The sequence below is a fragment of the Pan paniscus genome, chromosome X (assembly GCF_029289425.2).
Source record: "Pan paniscus chromosome X, NHGRI_mPanPan1-v2.0_pri, whole genome shotgun sequence".
In the NCBI taxonomy this organism is placed as follows: Eukaryota; Metazoa; Chordata; class Mammalia; order Primates; family Hominidae; genus Pan; species Pan paniscus.
Window position 1 is genome coordinate 107,441,509 of NC_073272.2, and position 27,258 is coordinate 107,468,766.

The 27,258-nt window shown below is 41.2% G+C and overlaps 1 protein-coding gene and 1 long non-coding RNA gene across 4 annotated transcripts in view; one reads left to right on the forward strand and one right to left on the reverse strand.

Annotated features, from left to right (window-relative positions):
- Positions 1–25,087, forward strand: part of LOC134729792 (uncharacterized) — a 52,050-nt gene extending 26,963 nt beyond the window's left edge. Inside the window, exons 4-9 of the long non-coding RNA XR_010111222.1 lie at positions 7,718–7,788; positions 9,225–9,269; positions 11,773–13,431; positions 15,013–15,102; positions 22,439–22,609; positions 22,724–25,087. This is a non-coding gene — a long non-coding RNA (uncharacterized LOC134729792). The remainder of the gene's footprint in view (positions 1–7,717; positions 7,789–9,224; positions 9,270–11,772; positions 13,432–15,012; positions 15,103–22,438; positions 22,610–22,723) is intronic.
- On the reverse strand, positions 15,113–21,942 carry TEX13B (testis expressed 13B). Of its 3 annotated transcripts, XM_055106892.1 has the most exons (4): positions 20,214–21,942; positions 19,583–20,063; positions 19,328–19,473; positions 15,113–17,265 (listed from the first exon to the last, which is right to left on the reverse strand). In XM_055106892.1, the coding sequence occupies exons 2-4, from the start codon at positions 20,039–20,041 to the stop codon at positions 17,247–17,249; spliced, it is 624 nt and encodes a 207-aa protein (XP_054962867.1). In that variant the 5' UTR covers positions 20,042–20,063; positions 20,214–21,942; the 3' UTR covers positions 15,113–17,246. The 3 variants fall into 3 exon arrangements, with proteins under 3 accessions (XP_054962867.1, XP_057157189.1, XP_014199003.1); XM_057301206.1 differs by lacking the exon at positions 15,113–17,265 and having other exon boundaries at positions 18,669–19,473; XM_014343517.3 differs by lacking the exon at positions 15,113–17,265 and having other exon boundaries at positions 18,669–19,473; positions 19,583–21,942.
- Positions 25,088–27,258: the final 2,171 nt, after the last annotated feature.

Here is a 27,258-nt window from a genome sequence, read left to right on the forward strand (position 1 = left end):
TCTGTTCCATTGGTCTATGTGTCTGTTTTTTTTGTTGTTTTTTTTTGTTTTTTTGTTTTTTTGTTTTTTTGCCAGTACCATGCCCTTTTGGTTACTATAGCTCTGTAGTGTAATTTGAAGTTAGGTAATATGATTCCTCCAGTGTTATTCTTTTTGTTCAGTGTAACTTTGGCTATTCTGGGTCTTTTATGACTCCATATAAATTTTAGGTTTGTTTTTTCTATTTCTGTGCAGAATGTAATTGGTATTTTGATAGGGATTGTGTTGTATCTGTAGATTGCTTTGGGTAATATGGGCATTTTAACAATAGTGATTCTTCCAATCCATGAACATGGAATATTTTCTCCTTTTTTGGTGTCCTCTTCAATTTCTTTCATCAGCGTTTATAGTTTTCATTGTAAAGATATTTCACTTCTTTGGTTAATTCCAGGTATTTAATTTTACTTTTGGCTATTATAAATGTGATTTTTTTTTCATTTCTTTTTCAATTGCCTATTATTGTTATTGTGGTAAAATATACATAACATAAAATTTGACATTTTTACCATTTTTAAGTGTAGAGTTCACTGGGATTAAGTAAATTTACATTGTTGTTCAATCATCACCACCATCCATTTCCAGAACCTTTTCATTCTCAAGCTGAAAGTTCACAACTATTAAACAATTACTCCATTCTCAAACTGAAAGTTCACAACTATTAAACACTTACTCCATATTACCCTTTTCCTCAAGCCCCTCGTAACTTTCTGTCTCTCAATTTCACTACTTTAGGTAACTTATATCAGTGTAAACACACAATATTTGCAATTTTATGTCTGGATTATTTCACTTAGCATAGTGTCTTCTAGGTTTATCTATGTTGCAGCATGTGTCAGAATTTCCTTCTTTTTAAGGCTGAATAATAGCCTATTATATGTATAGACCACATTTTATTTATCCATTCCTCCACTGATGGACATTTGGGTTGTTTCCACTTTCCCATTTTCTTTTATAATTGCATTTTTATGGATTTTATTTATTTGATATTGTTTGATTCTATTCACATACCATAAAATTTACCTCTTTTTTGAAGTGTACTTTTTTGTGATATTAGTATATTCACAATGCTGTGGAACTATTACAACTATCTAGTTCCAAAATATTTTCAACACCCCAAACAGAAACCCTATACCTGTTAGCAATCACTAGCAATTCTTCCTTCCCCCACTGCAGCCTCTGGCAACCATGAATCTACTTTCTGATTATATGGATTTGCCTATTCTGGATATTTCATATAAATGGAATTTCACAATATGTGGCATTTTGCTTCTGGCTTTTGTCACTTAGCATAAAGTTTTCAAGGATCACCTGCGTGTAACATGTATCAGTACTTCATTCTTTGTTTTTTTTTAAACACAGGATCTCACCCTGTCACCTAGGCTGACTTAAAACTACATAGAAGCTGCCAAGGCTTATGGCTTGTACCTTCCGAAGCAGTGGCTGGAGCTGTACTTGGGGCCCTTTGAGCTGGTGCTAGAGGGGCTTGGATGGGTGGTGAAGTGTCCTGAGGCTGCACAAACCAGTGGTGCCCCAGGCCTGGCCCCCTAAACCATTATTTCCTACTAAGCCTCTGGGACTGTGATGGGAGGTGCTGTCCCAAAGACTTCTAAAATGCCTTTGAGGCCTTTTCCCCATTGTGTTGGATATTACCACTTGGCTCTCTTTTGAGTCATGCTAATCTCTCTAGCAAGTGGTTGCTGTGAAGCCTGCTTGGATTCTTCCCCTGAAAATACTTTTCTTTCTCTGCCACAGGGCCAGGCTGCACATTTTCTAAACATTTGGACTTTGCTTTTAAATGTGAGTCCCAACCTTAAGTCATTCCATTGCTCCCATATTGGATCATAGGTTGTTAGAAACAGCCACACCACTTCTTGAATGCTTTGCTGCTTAGAAGTTTCTTCCACCAGTACCCTAAGTCCTCACTTTTAAGTTCAACCTTCCACGGTTCCTTAGGACCTGGACATAATGCAGCCAAGCTCTTTGATAAGGCATAACAAGGGTGGTCTTTCCTCCAGTTCCCAATAACTTCCTCATTTCCATCTAAGACCTCATCAGCCTGGCTTTCACTGTCCATATTTCTATCAGCATTTTTGTTACAACCACTTAACCAGTCTCTAAGAAGTTCCCAACTTTCCCTCGTTTTCCCTGTCTTCTGAGACCTCCAAACTCTTCTAGCATCTGCCCATTACCCAGTTCCAAAGCTGCTTCCCCATTTTCAGGTAACTTCATATTAATACCCCAACCTTAGTACCAGTTTTCTATATCAGTTCGTTCTTGCATTGCTGTAAAGAAATACCTGAGGCTGGGTAGTTTGTAAAGAAAAGTGGTTTAATTGGCTCCTGGTTCTGCAGGCTGTACAGGAAGCATGATGCCAGCATCTGCTTCTGATGAGGGCCTCAGGAAGCTTCTAATCATGGCAGAAGGAGAAGGGGGAGCAAGCTCATCAAATGGCGAAAACCAGAGGAAGACAGGGGGAGGTGCCACACTCTTTTGAATAACCAGATCTCATGTGAACTCAGAGCAAGAACTAATTTATCACCAAGGGGATGGACCTAAGCCATTCATGAGGGATCCACCTCCATGATCCAAACACCTCCCACCTGGCCCCACCTCCAACACTGCTGATTACCTTTCAACATGAGATTTGGAGGGGACAAACATCCAAACCATATCAAATGGTAATCATGTGAGGTGATGGATGTGCTAATTAGCTTGATTGTGGTAATCATTTCACAATGTGTATGTATATATATCAAATCATCACATTGTACATCTTAAATATACACAATTTTTATTTTTCAGCTATATCTTAATAAAGGTTGGAAAAAATTGTAGCATTTCTTTCCCCTATTTTTGGCTGCATGCATACCATGTAGAGTCACCATATAAAGTTTTTCAGTTTGTTGACTTAAAAGGCACAGGACCAAGAGTGTGAATGGGGACTGCAATTAACTCATACTCTGCTCTCTAACTTGTATATCCTAGTTTGGTCCTGCCCCATCCAAGAGAAGAGAGCGCCATTTCACCATTTTGTAGTTCAACTACTTAGAGGACACATCTCAGCATGATTTGTCTTCTTGAAGAGGGTACCTTTTAGTACTTTGTATAAATATCTGATATGTATCGGTGGAAATCCTAGAATAATGGATACTATTTTCCTATCCTGGAATTCGGGCCACCTCACAGCCTTTAGTCTAGCCGAGACTAATAACCGGTTATAAAATGCCCCTCATAATTCCCTCCAAAGGTCTGGTGATTGTAACTGGCTCTGTGGTATAATTTTTAAATCAGAATTCTTTAGTTGCAGACCACAGCAATTGATTTTGCATAACTTAAACAAAAAGGAATATTTAGAAGGATATTGGAATTACTGAAATGTAAATTGACATGCTGAAAAACAAGGCCTCAGGGAGGTCAGGAACCATCAAGCTCGAGACATTTAGGTAGCAGAACCTCAGTCTCTATAGTCCCCAGTCAGGTTAAAAAATTCAAGGATGGGGAATCTGATTATTTCACTAAGAGGGATGGGAACTTTCATCAGAACAAGGTTAGTGAAAGAATGCTGGACAAACCAAGCAATAGTTACCAAAGGAGACAAAAAAGCAAGGTGTCAACATCCAAGTGGAGATGTTGAGTAAACCTTTAAATATATAAGTCTGAATCTCAGAGGAGAGGGCTAGACTAGGATAAACGATTGGGAATCATAAAGATAACTGAAATAATGGGCATGGTGTAGATTGCCCAGAAAGAGAGTGAGAGGCCATACAGCCCTCCAGCTCTGTTGCCCAAGGGCAGGAGCACTTACTACACAGTAATTGTAGCTGGAGGATTGTTCCTATTTTGGGGAGTGCAAAAAAATATTCCTAGAGATTGGGAAGAGTGTAGGGTGTGAGACTATAACACTGTGCTGAGAACATTCCATTTCATAAGAATGAACGTGTTATGTGAAGATTTTAATGGAATGTAACATCTTTCTGTCAAAGTTACAATAAATGCCATCTTATTTTTTCTGTAACATTTATCATTTATATTGAACCAGGGCCTGTGTTGAGTGTTTTATGAGTATCATCTTATTTAATCCTCACAACAAATTAATGAGGTAGGTATTATTATCAACCACATTTTACAGTTTGGTTACCGAAATCTCAGAGAGTTTAAGTAATTTACTCAAGGTCATGTTGCTAAAAAGGGTAGAAATGGGACTTACGTAAGGTCTACCAGAATTTTAAAAAATTTCTACTCTATATAAGATGATACAGCAACACAAACATTAGCTATGGTTTAGGATTCTTGAGCCCCTACTGTGTAGCATGCAATGTGCTGAATATTTTACATTATCTCATTTAATCTTAATAAAACCTTATACAGAAAGTACCGTCATTATCCCTACCTAACTGATAAAACTAAGACCTGGAAATATTAATTTCCTGGTTGTCACACAGTCAGTAAGTGGTAGAGTCAGTACTTGAAGACATTTGCTTGATTCTAAGGCTTATATGTTTCACCAACACGCACTTTTCTCTAACAAAGATAACCAAATCTTATAAGAGTGGCTCTCTTCTCTGGCTTTGTACTAGAATCACCTGCAAAGTTTTAAAAAAATGATGCTGAGCCTCATCATCAAAGATTCTGATATAATTTAACAGTAATGTGGACAAGTCATTGGGTTTTTTTTATTTTTTATTATTATACTTTAAGTTTTAGGGTACATGTGCACAATGTGCAGGTTAGTTACATATGTATACATGTGCCATGCTGGTGTGCTGCACCCATTAACTCATCATTTAGCATTAGGTATATCTCCCAATGCTATGCCTCCCCCTCCCCCCCACCCCACAACCGTCCCCAGAGTGTGATGTTCCCCTTCCTGTGTCCATGTGTTCTCATTGTTCAATTCCCACCTATGAGTGAGAATATGCGGTGTTTGGTTTTTTGTTCTTGCGATAGTTTACTGAGAATGATGATTTCAAATTTCATCCATGTCCCTACAAAGGACATGAAGTCATCATTTTTTATGGCTGCATAGTATTCCATGGTGTATATGTGCCACATTTTCTTAATCCAGTCTATCATTGTTGGACATTTGGGTTGATTCCAAGTCTTTGCTATTGTGAATAGTGCTGCAATAAACATATGTGTGCATGTGTCTTTATAGCAGCATGATTTATATTCCTTTGGGGAACTCCCATTCACAATTGCTTCAAAGAGAATAAAATACCTAGGAATCCACCTTACAAGGGACGTGAAGGACCTCTTCAAGGAGAACTACAAACCACTGCTCAATGAAATAAAAGAGGATACAAACAAATGGAAGAACATTCCATGCTCATGGGTAGGAAGAATCAATATCGTGAAAATGGCCATACTGCCCAAGGTAATTTATAGATCCAATGCCATCCCCATCAAGCTACCAATGACTTTCTTCACAGAATTGGAAAAAACTACTTTAAAGTTCATATGGGACCAAAAAAGAGCCCGCATCGCCAAGTCAATCCTAAGCCAAAAGAACAAAGCTGGAGGCATCACGCTACCTGACTTCAAACTATACTACAAGCCTACAGTAACCAAAACAGCATGGTACTGGTACCAAAACAGAGAGATAGATCAATGGAATAGAACAGAGCCCTCAGAAATGACGCCGCATATCTACAACTATCTGACCTTTGACAAACCTGAGAAAAACAAGCAATGGGGAAAGGATTCCATATTTAATAAATGGTGCTGGGAAAACTGGCTAGCCATATGTAGAAAGCTGAAACTGGATCCCTTCCTTACACCTTGTACAAAAATAAATTCAAGATGGATTAAAGACTTACATGTTAGACCTAAAACCATAAAAACCCTAGAAGAAAACCTAGGAATTACCATTCAGGACATAGGCATGGGCAAAGACTTCATGTCTAAAACACCAAAAGCAATGGCAACGAAAGCCAAAATTGACAAATGGGATCTAATTAAACTAAAGAGCTTCTGCACAGAAAAAGAAACTACCATCAGAGTGAACAGGCAACCCACAAAATGGGAGAAAATTTTTGCAATCTACTCATCTGACAAAGGGCTAATACCCAGAATCTACAATGAACTCAAACAAATTTACAAGAAAAAAACAAACAACCCCATCAAAAAGTGGGCGAAGTACATGAACAGACACTTCTCAAAAGAAGACATTTATGCAGCCAAAAAACACATGAAAAAATGCTCACCATCACTGGCCATCAGAGAAATGCAAATCAAAACCACAATGAGATATCATCTCACACCTGTTAGAATGGCAATCATTAAAAAGTCAGGAAACAACAGGTGCTGGAGAGGATGTGGAGAAATAGGAACACTTTTACACTGTTGGTGGGACTGTAAACTAGTTCAACCATTGTGGAAGTCAGTGTCATTGGGTTTTTTAAAAAGCTATTCACTCATTCAATTTATTTGATAAATATTTAGTGAATGTCTACTCTGTGTCAAACACTTTCTAGGCATTTACATTCTAGCAGGATGTATCAGTTAGCTATTGCCACAGTGATGTGTAACAATAACCACAAAATTTCCGTGGCATGAAAAATTAATCACTTATTAAGCATTTATCTTCACAGATCTGGAGGCCAGCTGGGACTCAGATGATTAAAGAGGGCTCTGTTGGGTAACTTTATTCAGGCTGGGGTCACTGTACTTTCCTTGCCGCAGTACTGTGGGTAAGCTATGGTGGCTCTGCTTCATGTATTTCTCATCCTCCTTAGACCAGTGAACTAGCTGGGTCTCGTTTCTCTGTGGCTTCTTTCATGAATCATAAGAGATGACATGTCCAACTCTGGTTTCACTCCATTAACCAAAGTCTCATGACTGAGCTCAAAGACAGGAGGTAGGAAAATAAGCTCCAGTTTTTTGTGTGCGGATTTGCAAAGTTCATGACAAAGGTTGAGAAAGGGGCCAGTAATTCAATTTAGGTGGGAAAGACTAACAAAGAACAATAAGCCTAATACATAAGTAAATTATCAAATATATTAGAAGATGGTAAGTAATATTTCAAGATTCTAATGTGTAGCTAAGACTGAGAACTACTGATCTTACAGTGTCAAACCTGGAAAGAAACCTGGTCTAACATTCCTTGAACCATTTTGAAAATAGTAAAGCAGACCATTCTCCCAGAAAGGAGAAGAATCTTATTCGAGGTCCATGGATGGATAGAAATGGAGCTAGGACCCAGGTCTTCTGATTCTTTAGATTATTTCTCTTATACCACAGTATTCCAATCTGTAGTCTTAGAATTCTCCCTTTATTGATGGCACCAAAAATATGTTGTGGAAGGACATCATCATTCTTACTTCTCTTGATCTCAGACATTAGAAGTATGCTACCTAATTCCTATACTTCTCTTAGTGACTCAATTCAGAGCCCAATTTGACATTCTCCATATTTGTACCCTTCAAAACTTTATACACATTCTATCCTCTTTCAGCTTTTTTTTCTCTTCAAGTTGAAGACTGTTAGTTTTGGTCTGTCTTCATGTGATTCCCCAGGGTGCTACCTCAGCTGTCTGCTTGGTTATTGGGCCTTCTCTTTTCTCCAGCTCTCTAATGCCTTGAATGAAGAGTATTTCTTGAGTTACTTTTTTACTCTGAGCATCCACTAGGCCTTATAGTCACCATTGCTGTTCTGGATTACAGTCTTCTTGATTTGCCAGGATGAACAATCAGAAGAAAAGAAAATATATGGAACTTGCTTGTACCTGGAGTTTATTGTCTGGAGAGAATGGTGAGTAACTGAATGAAATAAGAAAGGGTATATACTAGGTAAGTCTATTCATTCTCTTTCTCCTGTTTCTTTTACTCATACCCTTTGAGATTCTTCTGAAACTTTAAAATTTTGTTAGATGTGAATTACTTGGATACAGTATTTACCCATTAATCTCTTGAAACTGTCTCCACAATTTTTGTGTTGCCTAAAATAAGGATAAAGAAAGACAGAGAAGAGGCAACTGTGGTTTCTGTTGTTTTCCATAATCCCCCAAACATTTACAATTATAAAAGACTCCAAGTCTCTTCCTTTAATGTAACCACAGCTTTTCACAGGAGACAGCACAGAGGAACAAAGAGTGAAGATTGCTGGAGTCCTGCCTCTTGTGGCTGATTCCTGAAATCCAAGGAATGTTTAGTTGTGGGGAACAGAAACCAGTTATTCTCAACAGACCACTCACTTGCCTGCTCATTTCTGTGACAGTCTAATGTCTGCCCGTCCACACCCTGCTTCTTCCCATTCACCTGTTAGCACCCATCTAGTCACAACTTCTCCACTCTAAATCTTACTCTTGCTTTTAAAAGTGTGCAAGAAGTAAACAATTATAGGAATGTGGAGTTGTGTGTGTGCTTGTGTATTATTTATATATCTATATGTAAAGTATCTGGATTGAGTGTGTGTAAAATATGTATTTGAATGTAGATCATCATATATATCTTATATATCTATCAAATTAATATTCAGCAAAGCCCTGTTCTTTCCCATTAGCAAGTTAGGCTCAACGGAAGCCACAACAGAAGCAAGAGGGTAATATTCAGTGGAAAGAAAATAGCAGAAAACAATCGCTTCAAATAATGTATGAATCTTTAAGCTCATGCCTAAAATTTTCCTTATTGATGATATAAATTAAAATATCCACAGCTAAATATATGCATAAGGGAAATTCTTTTTTTTAAGAGATAGGAACTCACTCTGTCAGTCAGGCTAGAGTGCAGTCATGCAATCACAGTTCACTACAGCCTTGACCTCCCAGACTCAAGTGATCCTCCTGACTCAGCCTCCCAAGTATCTGGGAACACAAGTGCACATCACTATACTTGGCTAATTTTTTACTTTCCATAGAGACAAGGCCTCCCTATGTTGCCCAGGCTGGTCTCAAACTCCTGGGCTCAAGTGATCCTCCCACCTTAGACTCCCAAAGCGCTGGGATTACAGGTGTGAGCCACTGTGCCCAGCTGGGAAATTCTTATGTTTTATTTTATGTTGCGTATTAGCTATAAAATACCTTTGTGGGTAAGTTAGAAAAGATGTGAGATGATTTACTTCCTTTGTTGTATTTCTGTTTGGGGAGCAGCATGAATGGCTGTTACAGTGTGGCAAAATTTCTGTGCATTTCAGGTTTTGGTATAAAGGTGTATTTGTGCTACTCCTAACTTTAACTCTTTCTTCCACAGTTGCTTCAAATTCTCTGGCTTCGTTTTCATGTAAAGAGCTTACAGGTAGATGTCTTTTCTATTTTACTCTCTTTTTCTGTTTTGAGAATAGTATTTTCCAAGAACCCAACTACCCATCCCTACCCCGCCCTGCTCCTCTCTAATTTTTCCCTCTTATTCACTGGGGCAACAATCATTGCTTTTTTGGCAACTATAAAGCCCCAAACTGTCACAACAAATAGGGCTTCTATATCATATAGAATATATTCAAATACCTATTCAAATACTGGGAGGACCACTGGTGGTGGTGGTCAAGAGCTAGATGTAGAAAATTTTATTCTGAGAAAAGGCCAGTCCTCTTCTGGAATTATCTAGATCAGGGCCAGCAAACTATAGCTAGTGAGTCAAACCCAACCAGTTGCCTATTTTTGTAAATAAAGCTTTATTGGAATACAGCTATTTGTTTACATATTATCTATGGCTACTTTCACAGTAAGATGGCAGAGTTGAGCAATTGCAACAGAGACCAAAAAGCCTAAAATATTTAAGAAATTTTACAGAAAATGTTTGCCAACCGTTATCTCTATTAGCGTTCCCCAAACTGAGTTCTAGGAACAGTTATGCAATAATTAATAACTTTGCTGTTAGAAAAGGGTTCTGTAGTCATTTAAGACCAGAAAACTTTGGGTTAAACACAGTTAAACAGCCTTTTTCAACTGTAGGAGAGTTAAAGAATGTTTCATATGCTAGTACAAGAGCCTTTCATATGCTAATAAGCATTGAGAAACTCTAAGAGACTACAGGGTGCACTCCCCTCAACTTATTAATGTCTTGCAGACAGTTTTCCAGGGAACCGTGATTTGGGAAATACTGGCATAGACATTCACTTAACGTAAGTTTGTACTTGATGTCACTTACTAGCATTGGACAAATTACCTAAAGCTATGTAAAGCAGCACTGGCTACATAATTTGTGGGATACAGTACAAAATGAAAATGCAAAACCTCTTTGTCAAATATTAAGAATTTCAAGACAGCAATAGCAGAGCATTAAACCAAGTATACATCCTTCTCAGCATGGAGACCTGTGTGACTGCACAGACTGCACACTCATGAAGGTGGCCCTGATTATAAGTTTCTATTTCCTCAACTATCAAATGTAGGTAATACCTACTTCATGGGATTATTGTGAGAATTAAATCAGAAATGTACATAAAGGTCCTAACAGTATCTGTCACAGAATAGGCAATAATAAATAACTTGTTTGTAATCCAAAAGCATTTATAGCCATATTCAATAAATATTTATTGAGTGTGTGTTATGTGCTGGGCTCAGTGCCAGGTACTCAGGGTACTTATTGTAAAGGAGATAGACAGATAAGGCCCCTGTCTTCATGTGTATTATTGTACAGTAGAAAAGACAGTGAAAAAGTAAATGAACAAGACAGTTATAAATTGTAATAAGAGCTATAAAGGTAAAAATATGGTGCTGGCGGTGAAACCATGTCTCTACTAAAAATAGAAAAAAAATTAGCCAGGCGTGGTAGCGGGCGCCTGTAGTCCTAGCTACTTGGGAGGCTGAGGCAGGAGAATGGTGTGAACCTGGGAGGTGGAGCTTGCAGTGAGCCGAGATCGCGCCACTGCACTCCAGCCTGGGCAACAGAGCAAGACTCCATCTCAAAAAAAAATATATATATATGGTGCTGCGAAGGGAAATAGTAGAGAGGATCTCCTTTAAATTGGGTGGTCAAACAAATCCTAGGAATTCTAGGAAGCAATCCTAGGAATTCTAGGAAGTAATATTTGATATCAGAAGGATGAAAAAGAGCTTTTCATGGGAAGAGCAGGAGGAAGAATGTTCCAGGTGGAAAGATTAGCTAGCGCAAAGTCTCTGAAGTAGGAGAGAACATGGCATTTTTGAGAACTGAAAGTAGGCCAGTGTGGCTCTAACGTAGAGAGCGAAAAGGAGAATGATAAAAAATGAGGCTAGGGAGGGGAGGTAGAGAGGGCCCAGATCATGAGAACACCTCGTAGGATGAGGATTTTGGATTTTATAGCAAGAACAATGAAAAGCTCTTGAAGGATTTTGGGCAGGGAAGTGACATGATCTAATTGGTATCTGTAGAAGACTGTTTTGGCTGCTGCATAGGAAGGAACCAGTAGATGGGCAAGAATAGATTAGTAGGATGCTATTTGGCCAGTCTAGGAAAGAGGTGACAGTGCCCTGGACTTGGGAGGTATTTGAGGATATATTGGTAAATAAATGGATTTGAGGCTTATTTTGAAAATATAAATGTTAGGCCTTGCTAATTGATTGGATATAGAGGATTGAAGGAAAAATACTCATAACATTTTTCTGAGCAACTGGATAGCACCACTTAACTGAGATGAGATGCCTGGAGAGGGTTTTTTGGCAGGGACAGAAGAGTATAAAAATCAAGAACTCGGGTTTAGACATGTAAAGTTGAGGATCCTTTGAGACATCTAAGTGGAGATGGTGGTGATGGAGGTACTAGTTACAGTTGTTGTCTAGGATTCTATAATTACTAACTCTTGCTGTCACCATGTTAGATTACCAGGAAGTATTCAGAAAACATCTAAAAGAAAAATACCTAAAGATAGGAGTTGATAAATGTTATCAGCATGGCAAGCATATAGAGTCACGACTGCTTCTTGTAAAAGACCATGGTATATCAGAAGAGACACCATATGGAATTCCTCAACAAGATCATTTTATTGACATAGAACATGTATTTGATTCTAATGAAGAGGGCTCCAGCTCACCCCGAACTGTGGTGCTTCAGGCATGTGCTGGGACTGGGAAAACAGCTGTGGTGCACAAGTTCATGTTTGACTGGGCAGCAGGAACGGTTACTCCAGGCAGGTGTGACTATCTCATCTACGTCAACTGCATTGAAATCAGCCATATTGCTAACCTTAGTGCTGCTGACCTTATACTAACACTTTTCAAAATATAAATGGACCAATCTTGGACACTATTCTCATATATCCAGAGAAGATTCTGCTCATTCTCGACAGATTTCCTGAGCTGCAGGACCCTGTTGGTGACCAAGAAGAGGATCTTAGTGTTCACCCCCAGGAGAGGAGGCCAGTAGAGAGTCTCTTGTGCAGTTTTGTGAGGAAAAAACTGTTCCCCGAATCCTCCCTCCTGATAACTGCCCGGCCTACAGCCATGAAGAAGCTCCACTCTCTGTTAAAACAACCTATCCAGGCAGAGATATTATGGTTTACAGATACCGAAAAGAGAGCATATTTATTGAGCCAGTTTTCAGGTGCTAATACAACAATGAAAGTCTTTTATGATCTTTGAGAGAATGAAGACCTTGACATTATGTCTTCACTTCCCATCGTCTCCTGGATGATATGCAATGTCCTGCAGTCACAGGGAGATGGTGACAGGACTCTCTTGAGGTCACTTCAGACCATGACTGATGTGTATTTATTCTACTTTTCCAAGTGCCTCAAAACCCTTACAGGTATCTCAGTATGGGAGGGACAAAGTTGCCTGTGGGGTCTTTGCCGTTTGGCTGCAGAGGGTCTGCAAAATCATCAGGTTTTGTTTGCAGTCAGTGACCTCAGAAGACATGGGATAGGAGTGTGTGATACCAACTGCACTTTTCTCAGTCCCTTTTTGAAAAAGGCTGAAGGAGCTGTCAGTGTCTACACTTTCCTTCACTTCAGTTTCCAAGAGTTCTTGACTGCTGTCTTCCATGCCCTGAAGAATGACAATAGCTGGATGTTTTTTTATCAAGCAGAGAAAATGTGGCAAGAAATGTTCCAACAATATGGAAAAGGTTTTTCATCACTAATGATATAATTCTTATTTGGCCTCTTACATAAAGGAAAAGGAAAGGCTGTGGAAACTACTTTTGGAAGAAAAGTTTCCCCAGGACTTCAAGAGGAGTTACTGAAGTGGACTGAGAGAGAAATAAAGGATAAGTCTTCTAGGTTACAGATTGAGCCGGTGGACCTGTTTCACTGTTTGTATGAGATTCAGGAAGAAGAATATGCAAAAAGGATAATTGATGATTTACAGTCAATTATACTGCTTCAACCTACCTATACAAAAATGGACATTCTGGTTATGTCCTTCTGTGTAAAAAGCAGTCACAGTCACCTGTCAGTGTCTCTGAAGTGTCAGCACCTACTTGGATTTGAGGAGGAAGAGTGAGCCTCAACATTCGTGCCAGCAGCCTTAACACTTAATCAGTGCGTATATCCATGTCTTTCCTCCAGTTTTTATCCTTCCCAAACAACGGGCACTGTAGTAGTCAGTGTGTGTGTGTGTGTGTGTGTGTGTGTGCGTGTGTGTGTGTGTGTGTGTGTATTAGTATTCATTGTCACTGTGTGGATGTGGTTTGTAATTCTAAAGTGTTATGAGCATGTAAGGTCATCAAGTTGAAGACTCTGCTATTTTGGTGTAATGACCATTCTGGAAAAAGGTATAAACGTTAACATTCGATTGGTTGTCACTCTCCTCTAAATATACTTCATCACTGAGGCCTCAAGGAACTTCAGGTTAGTAAGGGGCAGAGGTACACTCTTGTATTATCTTGCTATAAATCCTGGTTATTTCCATCAGAGCTTGCAACTTCACAGAAGGTCATGAGCTGAAGTTGAAAGAGGCTTAGGTAAGTTACTTTTATAATATGGACTCTGCATACCATAAAATACAGTCCTACTGGCTTACTGACTAAAGCAGCAAAGAAGACTTATACCTGTGTTATCTAGAAAATGCTGTAAGTCTGTTCTCAATATTTGGGTTAAGATTGATAATGCCTCTCCCTTAGTTTTCAGGCCAGTTGAGGGGCAGGGGACTGGGAGGAGAGGGGTCAGCAGAAAGCTCCACTTGAGGAATGAAATAACTCAAGTTGTGTCCCTTATAGTTGTATTTCTTGTGTGGGGAATAGCATAAAGGTGGAAATGAGCATGGGGTATGTGTGTTTGAGGGAAATGAGAGGGAGGGAGGCATTAACAAGAATTTGTGTTTGGAACTAGAGAGGGAAGGACCTCTAGTTCCTTCCCTCTCTAGTTTAAGAGAGGTTTAACGGACTCAGAATTATGAAAGACCTTGCCTACAAGGTCTTGACCAATTCTGTATATGTATATAATATACAGCCTTATTCCAGTTGTATATTATAAAGTAAAATAATGGACCAATACATTTAAAGTTGAAACACTGATGGAAACAAAGGGTCTTCTGGTTCATTCTGGGTTTCCAGAAAGTCAACCTTAGATGGCGTCCTCCCCCATAACCCTTATTGCCTTTATCAGAGGGCTTAAACTCTTATCAAAAATTTAACCCAACATTCTTCTTTCCCAAGCGTATTGGCTATGTAAGAGTTTACTATTGAGCTTTCCTGGTTTTTAATTATTGTTATGAATTCTTCTATTAGTACCGACAACCAAGAACCAGTTATATTGTAAAGTTAGCTTGGGCAAGTCACTTGACGACTCAGAGCATGTGGAAAATGGTGATTATAATACTTCTTATTGGATTAAGGGCCAGATAAGATAATTTGTGAAAATAAAGTGCTTACCTCAGTGCCTGGCACATAGTAACATGGTTTTGGAGTCAGACCTGAATAATGACCTCAGTTCTGTACCTACCTATGTGACCTTGAGCAGATTACTTTTTGTGCCCTAATTTCCTTATCTGCAAAATGGGATAATACGTCTCAAGGTTTTGGGAAGGGGTAAATTAGTGCTACTAGCAAGGTAACAAAAGCCAAATAAGCCTTTTACTTAAGTTTTATTTTAAATTACTTTTTATTTCCTCATCTCTTTTAGGTCCTTTCAGCTGCGCAGTTTGCCAGTGTGTCAGCTACACCTGCTCTGCCAAGCACTGCGTACTCCATACTGTAAAATCAAAGACCTGAAGTAAGTCGAACTTTGCTTTAAACTCTTAGGTATTTGCAGGTAAAGATTAGGTTTCTAGAAATTGCACTCCCAGCTGATTGACCTGAAAAATAAAATATAGCTAGTTTTCAGCTTCTCCACAGTGGAGCAACAAATGAAGAGATATGCTACAGGCCTAGAAGGGGCAGGAAGGAGTCAGGCCCAGAACTCTGCCCGCACGTCCTGCCTTTTCCCCTTTTGTATGTACTGTTTTGCTGTAATGAGTAAGTGGACGGTTGTAACACCTGAGAGAGAAATTTGGGTGTGCTGCCCCACTTGGATCTGCCACCCCAACTTTCTTTTCCTCCCAGACTGCCACTGCTCTCCCCCTTAGTTTTCTTTCAGTTGGGTCTTATCCTACTCCATGCAGCTTGACGATCCTTTTCTCTCCTTCCATTCCCCACCTTTACCCCGTAGTTATTCCCCAAAGTACCCAAAGAGGATCCCACCCCTGCCCTGCCCTTCCATCTTCACTTACTTCCAAGCACTTTGTCCACAACACAAACACACAAGCAGGTGCCCCCTTGTTTTCACACCCCTTTGCCTTATAGATCAATGTCTGCTCTTCTTCTTTCCTCCTGTTCCAGAGGAAAAGGCAGCCCTTGCAAGCCACCCAAGCCAGTAAATTCACTTCATTATTTTTGTATTTTTGTGAATAATTATTTTACTTTCATAACACAGAAGTATATAAAGAAAGAAAAGCCCTCCACCCAGCTGTCCCATACCCCATCCCACCCTATATCCCCATACCCTGCTGCCTCCTATCCCCTGACCCTGAGCCCACCCCCACCCCAGGTACCTTGTTTGCTAAATATATTTCCAGATCATTTTCTATGCTTACACAAACATAAAACTGTAACGTAAGACAAACATAAATACATAAATTTGTAACATTCATATACACACTCACAGAACTTTGGGGGGTTTTGTTTTACAAAAACAAAAGCAACCTTGTCATATGATTTTTTCTTCATTTAACAATACAGGGGCCATGCCTCCAATACAGTATGCAAAATCTACCACATTCTTTCACAAGTGTTTTGCATTTTCAAGCTTTCTTCAGCTATCTCCTTCTCCATGGCTCAGATTTCTCCCATATTCAAAAGAACCGGCTGGGCACGGTGGCTCATGCCTGTAATCTCAGCACTTGGGAGGCTGAGGCAGGTGGATTGCCTGAGGTCAGGAGTTTGAGACCAGCCTGGCTAACATGGTTTCTACTAAAATTACAAAAATTAGCCGGGCGTGGTGGCACATGCCTGTAGTCCCAGCTACTCAGGAAGCTGAGGCAGGAGAATCACTTGAACCCGGGAGGCAGAGGTTGGAGTGAGCCAAGATTGCACCACTGCACTCCAGCATGGGCAGCAGAGCAAGACTCCGTCTCAGGAAAAAAAAGAAAATTAAAGAAAAAAAATCCTCTCTCTCACTTCAATCCTTCCCTTCACAACCAAGAATCCTTGAGGAAGAACCTCCCTCACTGACTCCACATCATCCTCACTCACTCCTCACTTCCGCAGTTTGGCTTCTGCCCTTGCCACTCCCCTAGATCTGCTGGAAGATCCAAAGTAAATGCCAGACCCAGTGGATACTTTTCAGCTCCTATCTGAGAGGGCCCCTCAGCTTCATTGACCTTTTTCTCCTAATTCTTGCCGTTCTGACTGCTCCTAAGTACCTCATTTTCCAACCAGGGACAATTTTGCCCTCTAGTGGACATGTGGGAGTATCTGGAGGCATTTTTGGTTGTTACAACTGGGACTCTGAGGGGGTGGATGCTCTGGCAACTAGGGGTAGAGGCTAGGAATTCTGCTAAACATCCTACAATGTACTGGACAGCCCCCTGCAACAAAGAATTATCCAGCTCCAAATGTCAAGAGTACTGAGACTAAGAAACCCTGCCCTAGAGATATAGAAAGAAACCCAAAGACATTTCTGAAACTGCAGGCCAGGAACCTGGCCCTCAATCCTGATTATTGTTCATCCCCAACAGGAGAAAACCTAAAAATCAAGTTTAGCTGCAGCAGAGATGCCCCAGGGCCATGACAGCTTCTTAGTCTCTAGGTCCACAGATCCTGGGCAATATCCAGGGCTCCTTCAGTTGTGTCTCAGTCTGGTCCAGGTGTAGCCCCTTCTCATCCTTCCACCTGTGCGCTAAAACATACATGTAGCCCCCGTCAACAAAACTTACAATCATCAGAGGGAGAGAAGCAGACTAACCTGTCACCTACCCCCTTACCGTACCCACTCCTATCCTCCTCCACCTCACCCCTTCCCCCTGGAAGTTGATTTCCCATTGGGATATGTTTCTGTTCTGTTCTACATTTCTGAATTCACTGAGAGCTTTGTAGCCAGATTTCCCTCCCACATTTATCGTGGTGGGTTGGGGGAGAGAATCTCTCAAGATGGCACCATGCTTTGGCTCATAGTCTAGACCAGCAAACCCTCTGAGCACTATCAGTTGCTGACTCACCTCCTTGGCAGTGGCAGTTCTCTTTTCAGATCTGACTGTCCCTGGTTCTACTCACTGGGGACTGGAAAGGATTCTCCTGTCATGGGGCCATACAGTCATAGCAGTCTGCACCTGCATGGTGCTGGTGTCTTCTGTAGGTAGGCCTAAGGGATTCCCTTAGGGGTGGCAAATCTCTGCTGTTGATTTGAGTCAGGATGAACCTGGGGTTCATCCTGGGCCTGTTTTGATTGTTTCTTGTGATATAACTCACTCAGAGCATGAATGAACTTCTATCCAGTTCATTCATGGAAACTCTTGGGATTCAGGAATCTCCACTGCTCACCACACCCTGATGCAACTCCCCAGCCAGTCCCACCATTTTCTTTAATGGTCTTTTGTTCAAAATTGCTCTTCTGGTACAAACTTCTGACTGGGAAATAATCTGGTTGCTCAGAACAGAAACTCACTCAAATTAGTTTAAAGTAAAGGGGATCTGTGTAAAGTAGATTTTCCTGTAGCACAACTACAGGAAGTGAAAAGTGATTGGGCCATCACTACCCTCTCCATCTCTCTGTAGTCACAGGATGAACTCCTCTATGCCTGTCTGCTCCCTGAAACCTCATACTGGCGTCCTCTAAAAGACACTTGACTCTGTAAAGCATCCAGTTCTGTTCCCCCACAGCCAGGGCCAGGCCTCAGCTATGGCCTTGGTGTCCATGGCTGTGACCCTGGCCCCAACTCCAAGTGACCCACTGCTTCATTGCCCAACACTATTCTGACTGTGGAATCTGCCTGTCTGTTCAGATTTTCTAACGTAAAAATTAATTTGGCTCAGGATTGGTCAAATATCCACTCCTGCTCCAATTATCTAAAGCCTACATGAAGGGAGAGAGTGTAGGTGTTACATACTGCCCAGGTCCGACAGATACTTAAGATAGGGAGCTAGAGACACACACACAAATAAAAACTGCAGTAGTTCTGGAGTGTTGACTACTAATACTCTGAAATACAAATGGAGTCATTAAAACATGTCTCTCCCTGCCTGTCATCTACATCCTCCCACCCACAACCCCGCCTCCCCGCCCCCCCACTGTCCAATCTTCCCACTCATCCCCTTTCCCCCACTCCACCCAATCCCCCTCCCACCTCTCCCCTCTCCCCCTGAAGGTTGATTTCCCATTGAGATATATTTCTGTTCTATTTTACATTTCTGAATTTACTGAGGCTTTTGCAGCCAGATTCACCTCCCACAGAGGAAGCAATTTTCCCTCCATGAAAAATTCACAGCTTTACACCACGGGCAGTCCCAGTTCCCTGGCCTGCGATATACTGGAGGTCTTCTCTGCTGATGGAGTTCGGAGTCTCTCCTGTCTGTTGGGGACTCTTGAGGGTCTATTCCCTGGGCCTCCACATCTGACCACAGGCTAGCATCAGAGGCCCCCCAGTTGAAAGGCATCTGAGTTGGAACCCGTGCTGTGACCTTTGCTGGTGAAGGGGGTATATTGGGTATGGCTGAGAAGGCGGACAAAGGGCATGGGTATGAGTATGTGAATGAGGTAGGGAGCTGGACAGGAAGAGGCTCCAGTGAGACTGTGGACCCAAGCCCAGAGAAGACAGACATGGCTGTTTGTACTGACCTGAGATCTTTCTCCCTCTGCCCCGCAAAGGTGTAATTTGCCTGCTACAATAGCTCCGAGGGGCTGCCTGAAGCCTCCTCCCAGCCCCTGCAAGACCTCTGCGGGGGCAGGCCCTGCCTCTGCATACCTCTCCTCTCCTTTTCCTCCAGCAGCACCAGCAGCAGCCACCGCCTCCTTTTCCTGCTCACCTGCTCCTTCTGTCCAATCCCCTCCGGCAGTGGCCAGGCCTGGAAACACTGTAGCCTGGCCCTGTCCCTGGGGAGGTGCCAGCTCCTGGAGAGAAGTAGGCAGAGCTGAAACACATTCTGGGGACAGGGCAGGGGGTCCGGACAGGTTGGGGCAGGGCAGGGGCATTGGACAGGGACCATTCGGGGGATCTTACGGCATGGAAGAGCTTCCATCTCAGCATGTCCCGCTCTCTCTGCACCTCCGCAAGGCTGGTCTCGGTTAGCTGCAACTGGAAGGTCGCCTCATTGCATTCCATCTCCTGCTGTTCCTTGAGTTCCGTCAGGTTTGAGGCCAAGACCAGCGCAGCTGATCTGTGCAGTTTGGCAAAGCCTTGCAGCCACTGCACCCTGCGGTTTTGTAACTGCCCCTGCCTGTGGGCAAAGCGCACACCCAAGGCCAGGCTGCCCCAGGTGCAGGCCTCTTTGACCTCGCTGGGCACCTCGCTGTCCTCCAGGATGGCCCTGAGCTTGTCTTCCACCTCCTCCCAGGATAAGGATATATTCTCGAAGTAGAACTCGGGGCCTTTCGTGTGCCTGGCCATTTTCTGGTTGATGAAGGCCACCACGTTTCCGTGCCGGAACCCACTACTGGGGTCCTCAGGTCTCAAGGCCATGGGCTTAACGGTTTCACTAGCCCTGTGTGGATGGAGCAGCCAATAGGTTTCTTTCCTCCTCCTTAGCCCCTCCCCTCATCTGTCTTCTCCGCCCTCCCCCCTCTGACAAGACCCTCCTAACGACCCTCTGACCGGCTTGTCCTACCCTAGGACATCTCCCACCAGGCCTCACCTCTTCAGCCAGGGCCAGAGGAAGTACAGGCCAACCCCGCTGCTTAACACGCCTGAAGAGAGGGTGGTCTCTTTCCCTCCTAGGGCTCTGCGGGAAAAGAAGCCTCAGGGCCAACCCATGAGGATTTTACTCTGGGACTGTTCCAATTTCCAGAGACTGTAGGGGTGAAAGGGAGTGAGTGAGGAAGGCCTCTGCCATTCCACTGGGACATAAGGGAACCTGCCACATGGTCGGGAGACCTTGAAGGCTGAAAGAAACAGGAATGGTCCGGAAGGACTTAGGACCAAAAAAAGTATTTGTGAACAAGTTGAAGACTTATCCGTCCCCATCATAATGGTTTGTGCCATGCCAGGGGAGTTTCGCCCCCAACGGGAATATTCTAGAGCAGGAAACAGCCCCAACCCCTCAGTTGCCCTTGGAGGAAGAGGGTGGAGCCAGGAGCGGAGCTTATCCCCTATTTGCTCAGGACTAAACATCCCAGACACCCTAACAAATCCTGGCCTGCCTTTCCTCCCTTAGCTCCTCTTTCCCCACACTCCTCCCATCACCCCTTCTCCCACTCCTCCCCTACTGAAACGCCTTGAATCTTGAAGCAACTGTGGGAGAGAGTTAGGAGTAGCATAAATACACCTTTTTACCAAAACATGAAATATCAGAGATCTTCCATCAGAGGGATATGAATATGTCTCTTAAAACCTTCGGCCGGGCGCAGTGGCTCATGCCTGTAATCCCAGTACTTTGGGAGACCGAGATGGGCGGATCACGAGGTCAGAAGATCGAGACCATCCTGGCTAACTGGGTGAAACCCCGTCTCTACTAAAATTACAAAAAATTAGCCAGATGTGGTGGCACGCGCATGTAGTCCCAGCTACTCGGGAGGCTGAGGCAGGAGAATCGCTTAAACCCACGAGGCGGAGGTTGCAGTGAGCCGAGATCACACCACTGCACTGTAGCCTGGGTGACAGAGTGAGACTCCGTCGCAAACAAACAAACACAAAAACAAAAAAACCTTGAATGACTTTCTGAGACCCACAAGATAAATCAGACAAATCTCAGGTTGAGTCCAGCATTGCTACGTATTACATGACATTGTACTGTAACTGAATCTGTTTCCACCTATGGATCTGTGATGATGGCCAATGACAAAAGGGCATGTAAAGTTGTAAGAGTAATGTTTTCTATGATCCCGTATTTGTGTGTATGTGTGTGTTTGCATATGTTTGTATGTTTCTATAATCTTGGAGAACAGAATGAGAGAGGATATATAGCAGAGTCAACATTAATTATCTCTGGGAAGTGGGGTTGGACTGGAGGTTAGAAAAAAAGTTTTTAACTTTAAAATACATTTTTCTCTAATTTCGCTTGTTATAAAGAGCATATAACTAACTATATGTATGCATACATCACAAATCTGGAAAGTTATATACTAACACTTTAACAGTGGTTATCTTTGGGTAATAGGAATACAGTACTTTAAAAAATATTCTTGACATTTTTCTCTATTGTAAAATTGTTTATAATAAACGTGTTATGTTTTTCAAAATTGAAAAAAAATGTTTCTCCCAGTAACAGCTGGTCGTTGTAAATAATTTTTAAGTGCTTGGAAAGTACTTCTATAATCCTACCCTTCCTTCAACCTGGGTGATAATCCCTCTTAATAGTTATATAGTCTTTTAGATAGGCCATAGCAAGTAATTTTTAGTTTTTCAAACGAAGCATCTTCTCTCTTCCTCTGTGGCCCTTGCACAGGCTCCTCTGTGCATGCACGGATTTCTCCTCATCCCCTCCTGCTCTCTCCACTCCCATTCTTTTCATTCACCTAACTCCTATACAGTTTCTATTCCCTTTTCATGACAGTGCTCAAACATTTCTTCCTCTTGTATTTCCTGATTCTCCAGACCCCACCTCAAGCTAGGCTGAATTGTGCAACCTTTTTGTGTCCCCATAACAACTTGTGCATATGTCTGGCAGTACTTTTCACACTGTATTGTAATCTGTGATTTTCTCGTCATTTTTCTCCATCAACTGGGGATTCCTTGAGGGTTTAGTCTGTGTCTTAATTATCTTTGTGTTTTCAGCATCTAGCACAGGGGTAAGCACCCAATATATTAATTATTGAATGAATTGAAATAATTTATTACATCAGCAAGGTGCTAACAAGTACCTCTAAAGATATCTCTTATTTTTGTTTGTTTGTTTCTGAAATGTATTTTTTCTCCACACAGACTGATTTTCTGTCACCTCACAGCTTCTTGTGGTAGGGACCTCTCCTCAGTATTTGAAACTAACCAGCATCTGACAGATTTAGAATTTGTAAAAAATACCCTCGAAGATTCAGGAATGAAGCTTCTGTGTGAAGGATTAAAACAGCCCAACTGTGTATTACAGACATTGAGGTAATTGTAGCAGGATAATTTGTTATTTGATATTCTTATTTTGGGGGTCAATTTCTATTTCTGTTGGGGGAGAGCATGAATGTGGTAATGAGGTCATTCTTCTGTTCTCTAAAGGTTGTACCGGTGCCTTATCTCTTCTGCTTCTTGTGGGGCTCTAGCAGCTGTTCTTAGCACCAGTCAGTGGCTCACTGAACTGGAATTTAGTGAGACAAAACTGGAAGCTTCAGCTTTGAAATTGCTCTATGGAGGCTTAAAAGATCCAAATTGCAAATTACAGAAGCTCAAGTAAGTTGTAACTGTTAGTTTTCATTCTGCAGGAATATTTGAAAAATATGCAACTCAAGACGGATGTCTTAGGATCAAAACACATTTCAAGGAGTCATGAAGAGGAGGAATAAATGTGGCAGTCCCTAAAGTTGCTTCTGTGTAACAAGTTTAGGAAGACAATTTTCATTTTAAGTGGAAACATTATCAATAACAATAACTCATGCTTAGCAATTATTGAGTACTAAGCATTGTGCTGAGTATGCACAAATTCTTTTAATCTGCACAACAGCTGTGAGAGATCCAGATTATTACTCATATTTTCGCAGATGAGGAAATGGAAGAGGTCCAATATAGTTAGGGTAAAAAAATATGGCAAAGGCCCAATTCAAAACTCAAATGTGTCTGACTTCAAGTCCACCATAATCACATTAATTAAAAAAAAGTGTTATACATGTTAGTCAAGGTTCTCCAGAGAAACAGAACTAATTGCGTGTGTGTGTGTGTGTGTGTGTGTGTGTGTAGAGAGAGAGAGAGCCAGAGCCAGAAACAGATTTATTTTTAAAAATTGGCTTATGCAGTTATGGAGGCTGGCAAGTCCAAAACCTGAATGGTAGGCCGGCAGGCTAGAGAATTGGGAAAGAGTCAATGTTGTGCTTTGAGCCTGAAGGTTGTCTGGTGGTAGAACTCCCTTTTCTGAGGAAGTCAGTCTTTTTCTATTAAGGCTTTCAAGTGACTGGATGAAGCCAAACCATACTATGGATGATAATCTACTTTACTCAAAATGTACTGATTAAAATGTTAATTTCACCTAAAAAGTAGTTTCACAGAAACATCTAGAATAATACTTGACAAAATATCTGGGTACCATGGCCTAGCCAAATTGACATATAAAATTAATCATCACAATACGTATGTGGGATTTTTTTTAAAGCAAAAGCTCTTTAGCATTCAAGTGTTATGAAATCCACATTGAAAACTCATTTTATGCAAAGTACCTCTATTTAAAATTTCTAAATTGGGGAGATATAAATGCATCTCCATATGAGCTGTCTCTCTCTTTTTTTAATGCACAAGGATTTATTCTCTCTTTTTTATTATACTTTAAGTTTTAGGGTACATGTGCACAACGCGCAGGTTTGTTACATATGTATACATGTGCCATGTTGGTGTGCTGCACCCATTAACTCGTCATTTAGCATTAGGTATATCTCCTAATGCTATCCCTCCCCCCTCCCCCCACCCCACAACAGGCCCCAGTGTGTGATGTTTCCCTTCCTGTGTCCATGTGTTCTCATTGTTCAATTCCCACCTATGAGTGAGAACATGCGGTGTTTGGTTTTTTGTCCTTGCGATAGTTTGCTGACAATGATGGTTTCCAGCTTCATCCATGTCCCTACAAAGGACATGAACTCATCATTTTTTATGGCTGCATAGTATTCCATGGTGTATATGTGCCACATTTTCTTAATCCAGTCTATCATTGTTGGACATTTGGGTTGGTTCCAAGTCTTTGCTATTGTGAATAGTGCCGCAATAAACATACGTGTGCATGTGTCTTTATAGCAGCATGTTTTATAATCCTTTGGCTATATACCCAGTAATGGGATGGCTGGGTCAAATGATAATTCTAGGTCTAGATCCCGGAGGAATCGCCACACTGACTTCCACAATGGTTGAACTAGCTTACAGTCCCACCAACAGTGTAAAAGTGTTCCTATTTCTCCACATCCCCTCCAGCACCTGTTGTTTCCTGACTTTTTAATGATCGCCATTCTAACTGGTTGAGATGGTATCTCATTGTGGTTTTGATTCGCATTTCTCTGATGGCCAGTGATGATGAGCATTTTTTCATGTGTCTTTTGGCTGCATAAATGTCTTCTTTGGAGAAGTGTCTTTGCATGTCCTTCGCCCACTTTTTGATGGGGCTGTTTGTTTTTTTCTTGTAAGTTTGTTTGAGTTCATTGTAGATTCTGGATATTAGCCCTTTGTCAGATGAGTAGATTGCAAAAATTTTCTCCCATTCTATAGGTTGCCTGTTCACTCTGATGGTAGTTTCTTTTGCTGTGCAGAAGCTCTTTAGTTTAATTAGATCCCATTTGTCAATTTTGGCTTTTGTTGCCATTGCTTTTGGTGTTTTAGACATGAAGTCCTTGCCCATGCCCATGTCCTGAATGGTATTGCCTAGGTTTTCTTCTAGGGTTTTTATGGTTTTAGATCTAACATTTAAGTCTTTAATCCATCTTGAATTAATTTTTGTATAAGGTGTAAGGAAGGGATCCAGTTTCAGCTTTCTACATATGGCTAGCCAGTTTTCCCAGCACCATTTATTAAATATGGAATCCTTTCCCCATTGCTTGTTTTTCTCAGCTTTGTCAAAGATCAGATGGTTGTAGATGTGTGGTATTATTTCTGAGGGCTCTGTTCTATTCCATTGGTCTATATCTCTGTTTTGGTACCAGTACCATGTTGTTTTGGTTACTGTAGCCTTGTAATATAGTTTGAAGTCAGGTAGCATGATGCCTCCAGCTTTGTTCTTTTTGCTTAGGACTGTCTTGGCAATGTGGGCTCTTTTTTGGTTCCATATGAACTTTAAAGTAGTTTTTTCCAATTCTGTGAAGAAAGTCATGATAGCTTGATGGGGATGGCATTGAATGTATAAATTACCTTGGGCAGTATGACCATTTTCACGATATTGATTCCTCCTACCCATGAAGATGGAATGTTCTTCCATTGGTTTGTATCCTCTTTTATTTCATTGCGCAGTGGTTTGTAGTTCTCCTTGAAGAGGTCCTTCACATCCCTTGTAAGTTGGATTCCTAGGTATTTTATTCTCGTTGAAGCAATAGTGAATGGGAGTTCACTCATGATTTGACTCTCTGTTTGTCTGTTATTGGTGTATAAGAATGCTTGTGATTTTTGCACATTGATTTTATATCCTGAGACTTTGCTGAAGTTGCTTATCAGCTTAAGGAGATTTTGGGCTGAGACGATGGGGTTTTCTAAATATACAGTCATGTCATCTGCCAACAGGGACAATTTGACTTCCTCTTTTCCTAATTGAATACCCTTTATTTCTTTCTCCTGCCTGATTGCCCTGGCCAGAACTTCCAACACTATGTTGAATAGGAGTGGTGAGAGAAGGCATCCCTGTCTTGTGCCAGGTTTCAAAGGGAATGCTTCCAGTTTTTGCCCATTCAGTATGATATTGGCTGTGGGTTTGTCATAGATAGCTCTTATTATTTTGAGATACGTCCAATCAATACCTAATTTCTTGAGAGTTTTTAGCATGAAGGGCTGTTGAATTTTGTCAAAGGCCTTTTCTGCATCTATTGAGATAATCATGTGGTTTTTGTCTTTGGTTCTGTTTATATGCTGGTTTACGTTTGTTGATTTGTGAATGTTGAACCAGCCTTGCATCCCAGGGATGAAGCCCACTTGATCATGGTGGATAAGGTTTTTGATGTGCTGCTGGATTCGGTTTGCCAGTATTTTATTGAGGATTTTTGCATTGATGTTCATCAGGGATATTGGTCTAAAATTCTCTTTTTTTGTTGTTGTTGTGTCTCTGCCAGGCTTTGGTATCAGGATGATGCTGGCTTCATAAAATGAGTTAGGGAGGATTCCCTCTTTTTCTATTGATTGGAATAGTTTCAGAAGGAATGGTACCAGCTCCTCCTTGTACCTCTGGTGGAATTCGGCTGTGAATCCATCTGGTCCTGGACTTTTTTTGGTTGGTAGGCTATTAATTATTGCCTCAATTTCAGAGCCTGTTATTGGTCTATTCAGGGATTCAACTTCTTCATGGTTTAGTCTTGGGAGGGTGTATGTGTCCAGGAATTTATCCATTTCTTCTAGATTTTCTAGTTTATTTGCATAGAGGTGTTTGTAGTATACTCTGATGGTAGTTTGTATTTCTGTGGGATTGGTGGTGATATCCCCTTTATCATTTTTTATTTCCTTTATTTGATTCTTCTCTCTTTTCTTCTTTATTAGTCTTGCTAGTGGTCTATCAATTTTGTTGATCTTTTCAGAAAACCAGCTCCTGGATTCATTGATTTTTTGAAGGGTTTTTTTGTGTCTCTATCTCCTTCAGTTCTGCTCTGATCTTAGTTATTTCTTGCCTTCTGCTAGCTTTTGAATGTGTTTGCTCTTGCTTCTCTAGTTCTTTTAATTGTAATGTTAGGATGTCAATTTAGGTCTTTCCTGCTTTCTCTTGTGGACATTTAGTGCTATAAATTTCCCTCTACACACTGCTTTGCATGTGTCCCAGAGATTCTGGTATGTTGTGTCTTTGTTCTTGTTGGTTTCAAAGAACATCCTTATTTCTGCCTTCATTTCCTTATGTACCCAGTAGTCATTCAGGAGCCGGTTGTTCAGCTTCC

What these genes read in the sequence shown, in the direction of transcription:
- TEX13B (XM_057301206.1), bottom strand. Translation starts at nt 20,041, where the DNA reads ATGGCCTTGAGACCTGAGGACCCCAGTAGTGGGTTCCGGCACGGAAAC. An exon ending in GATGGAAGCTCTTCCATGCC is followed by an intron (nt 19,474 to 19,582) that starts GTAAGATCCCCC and finishes ACTTCTCTCCAG; the next exon opens with GAGCTGGCACCTCCCCAGGG.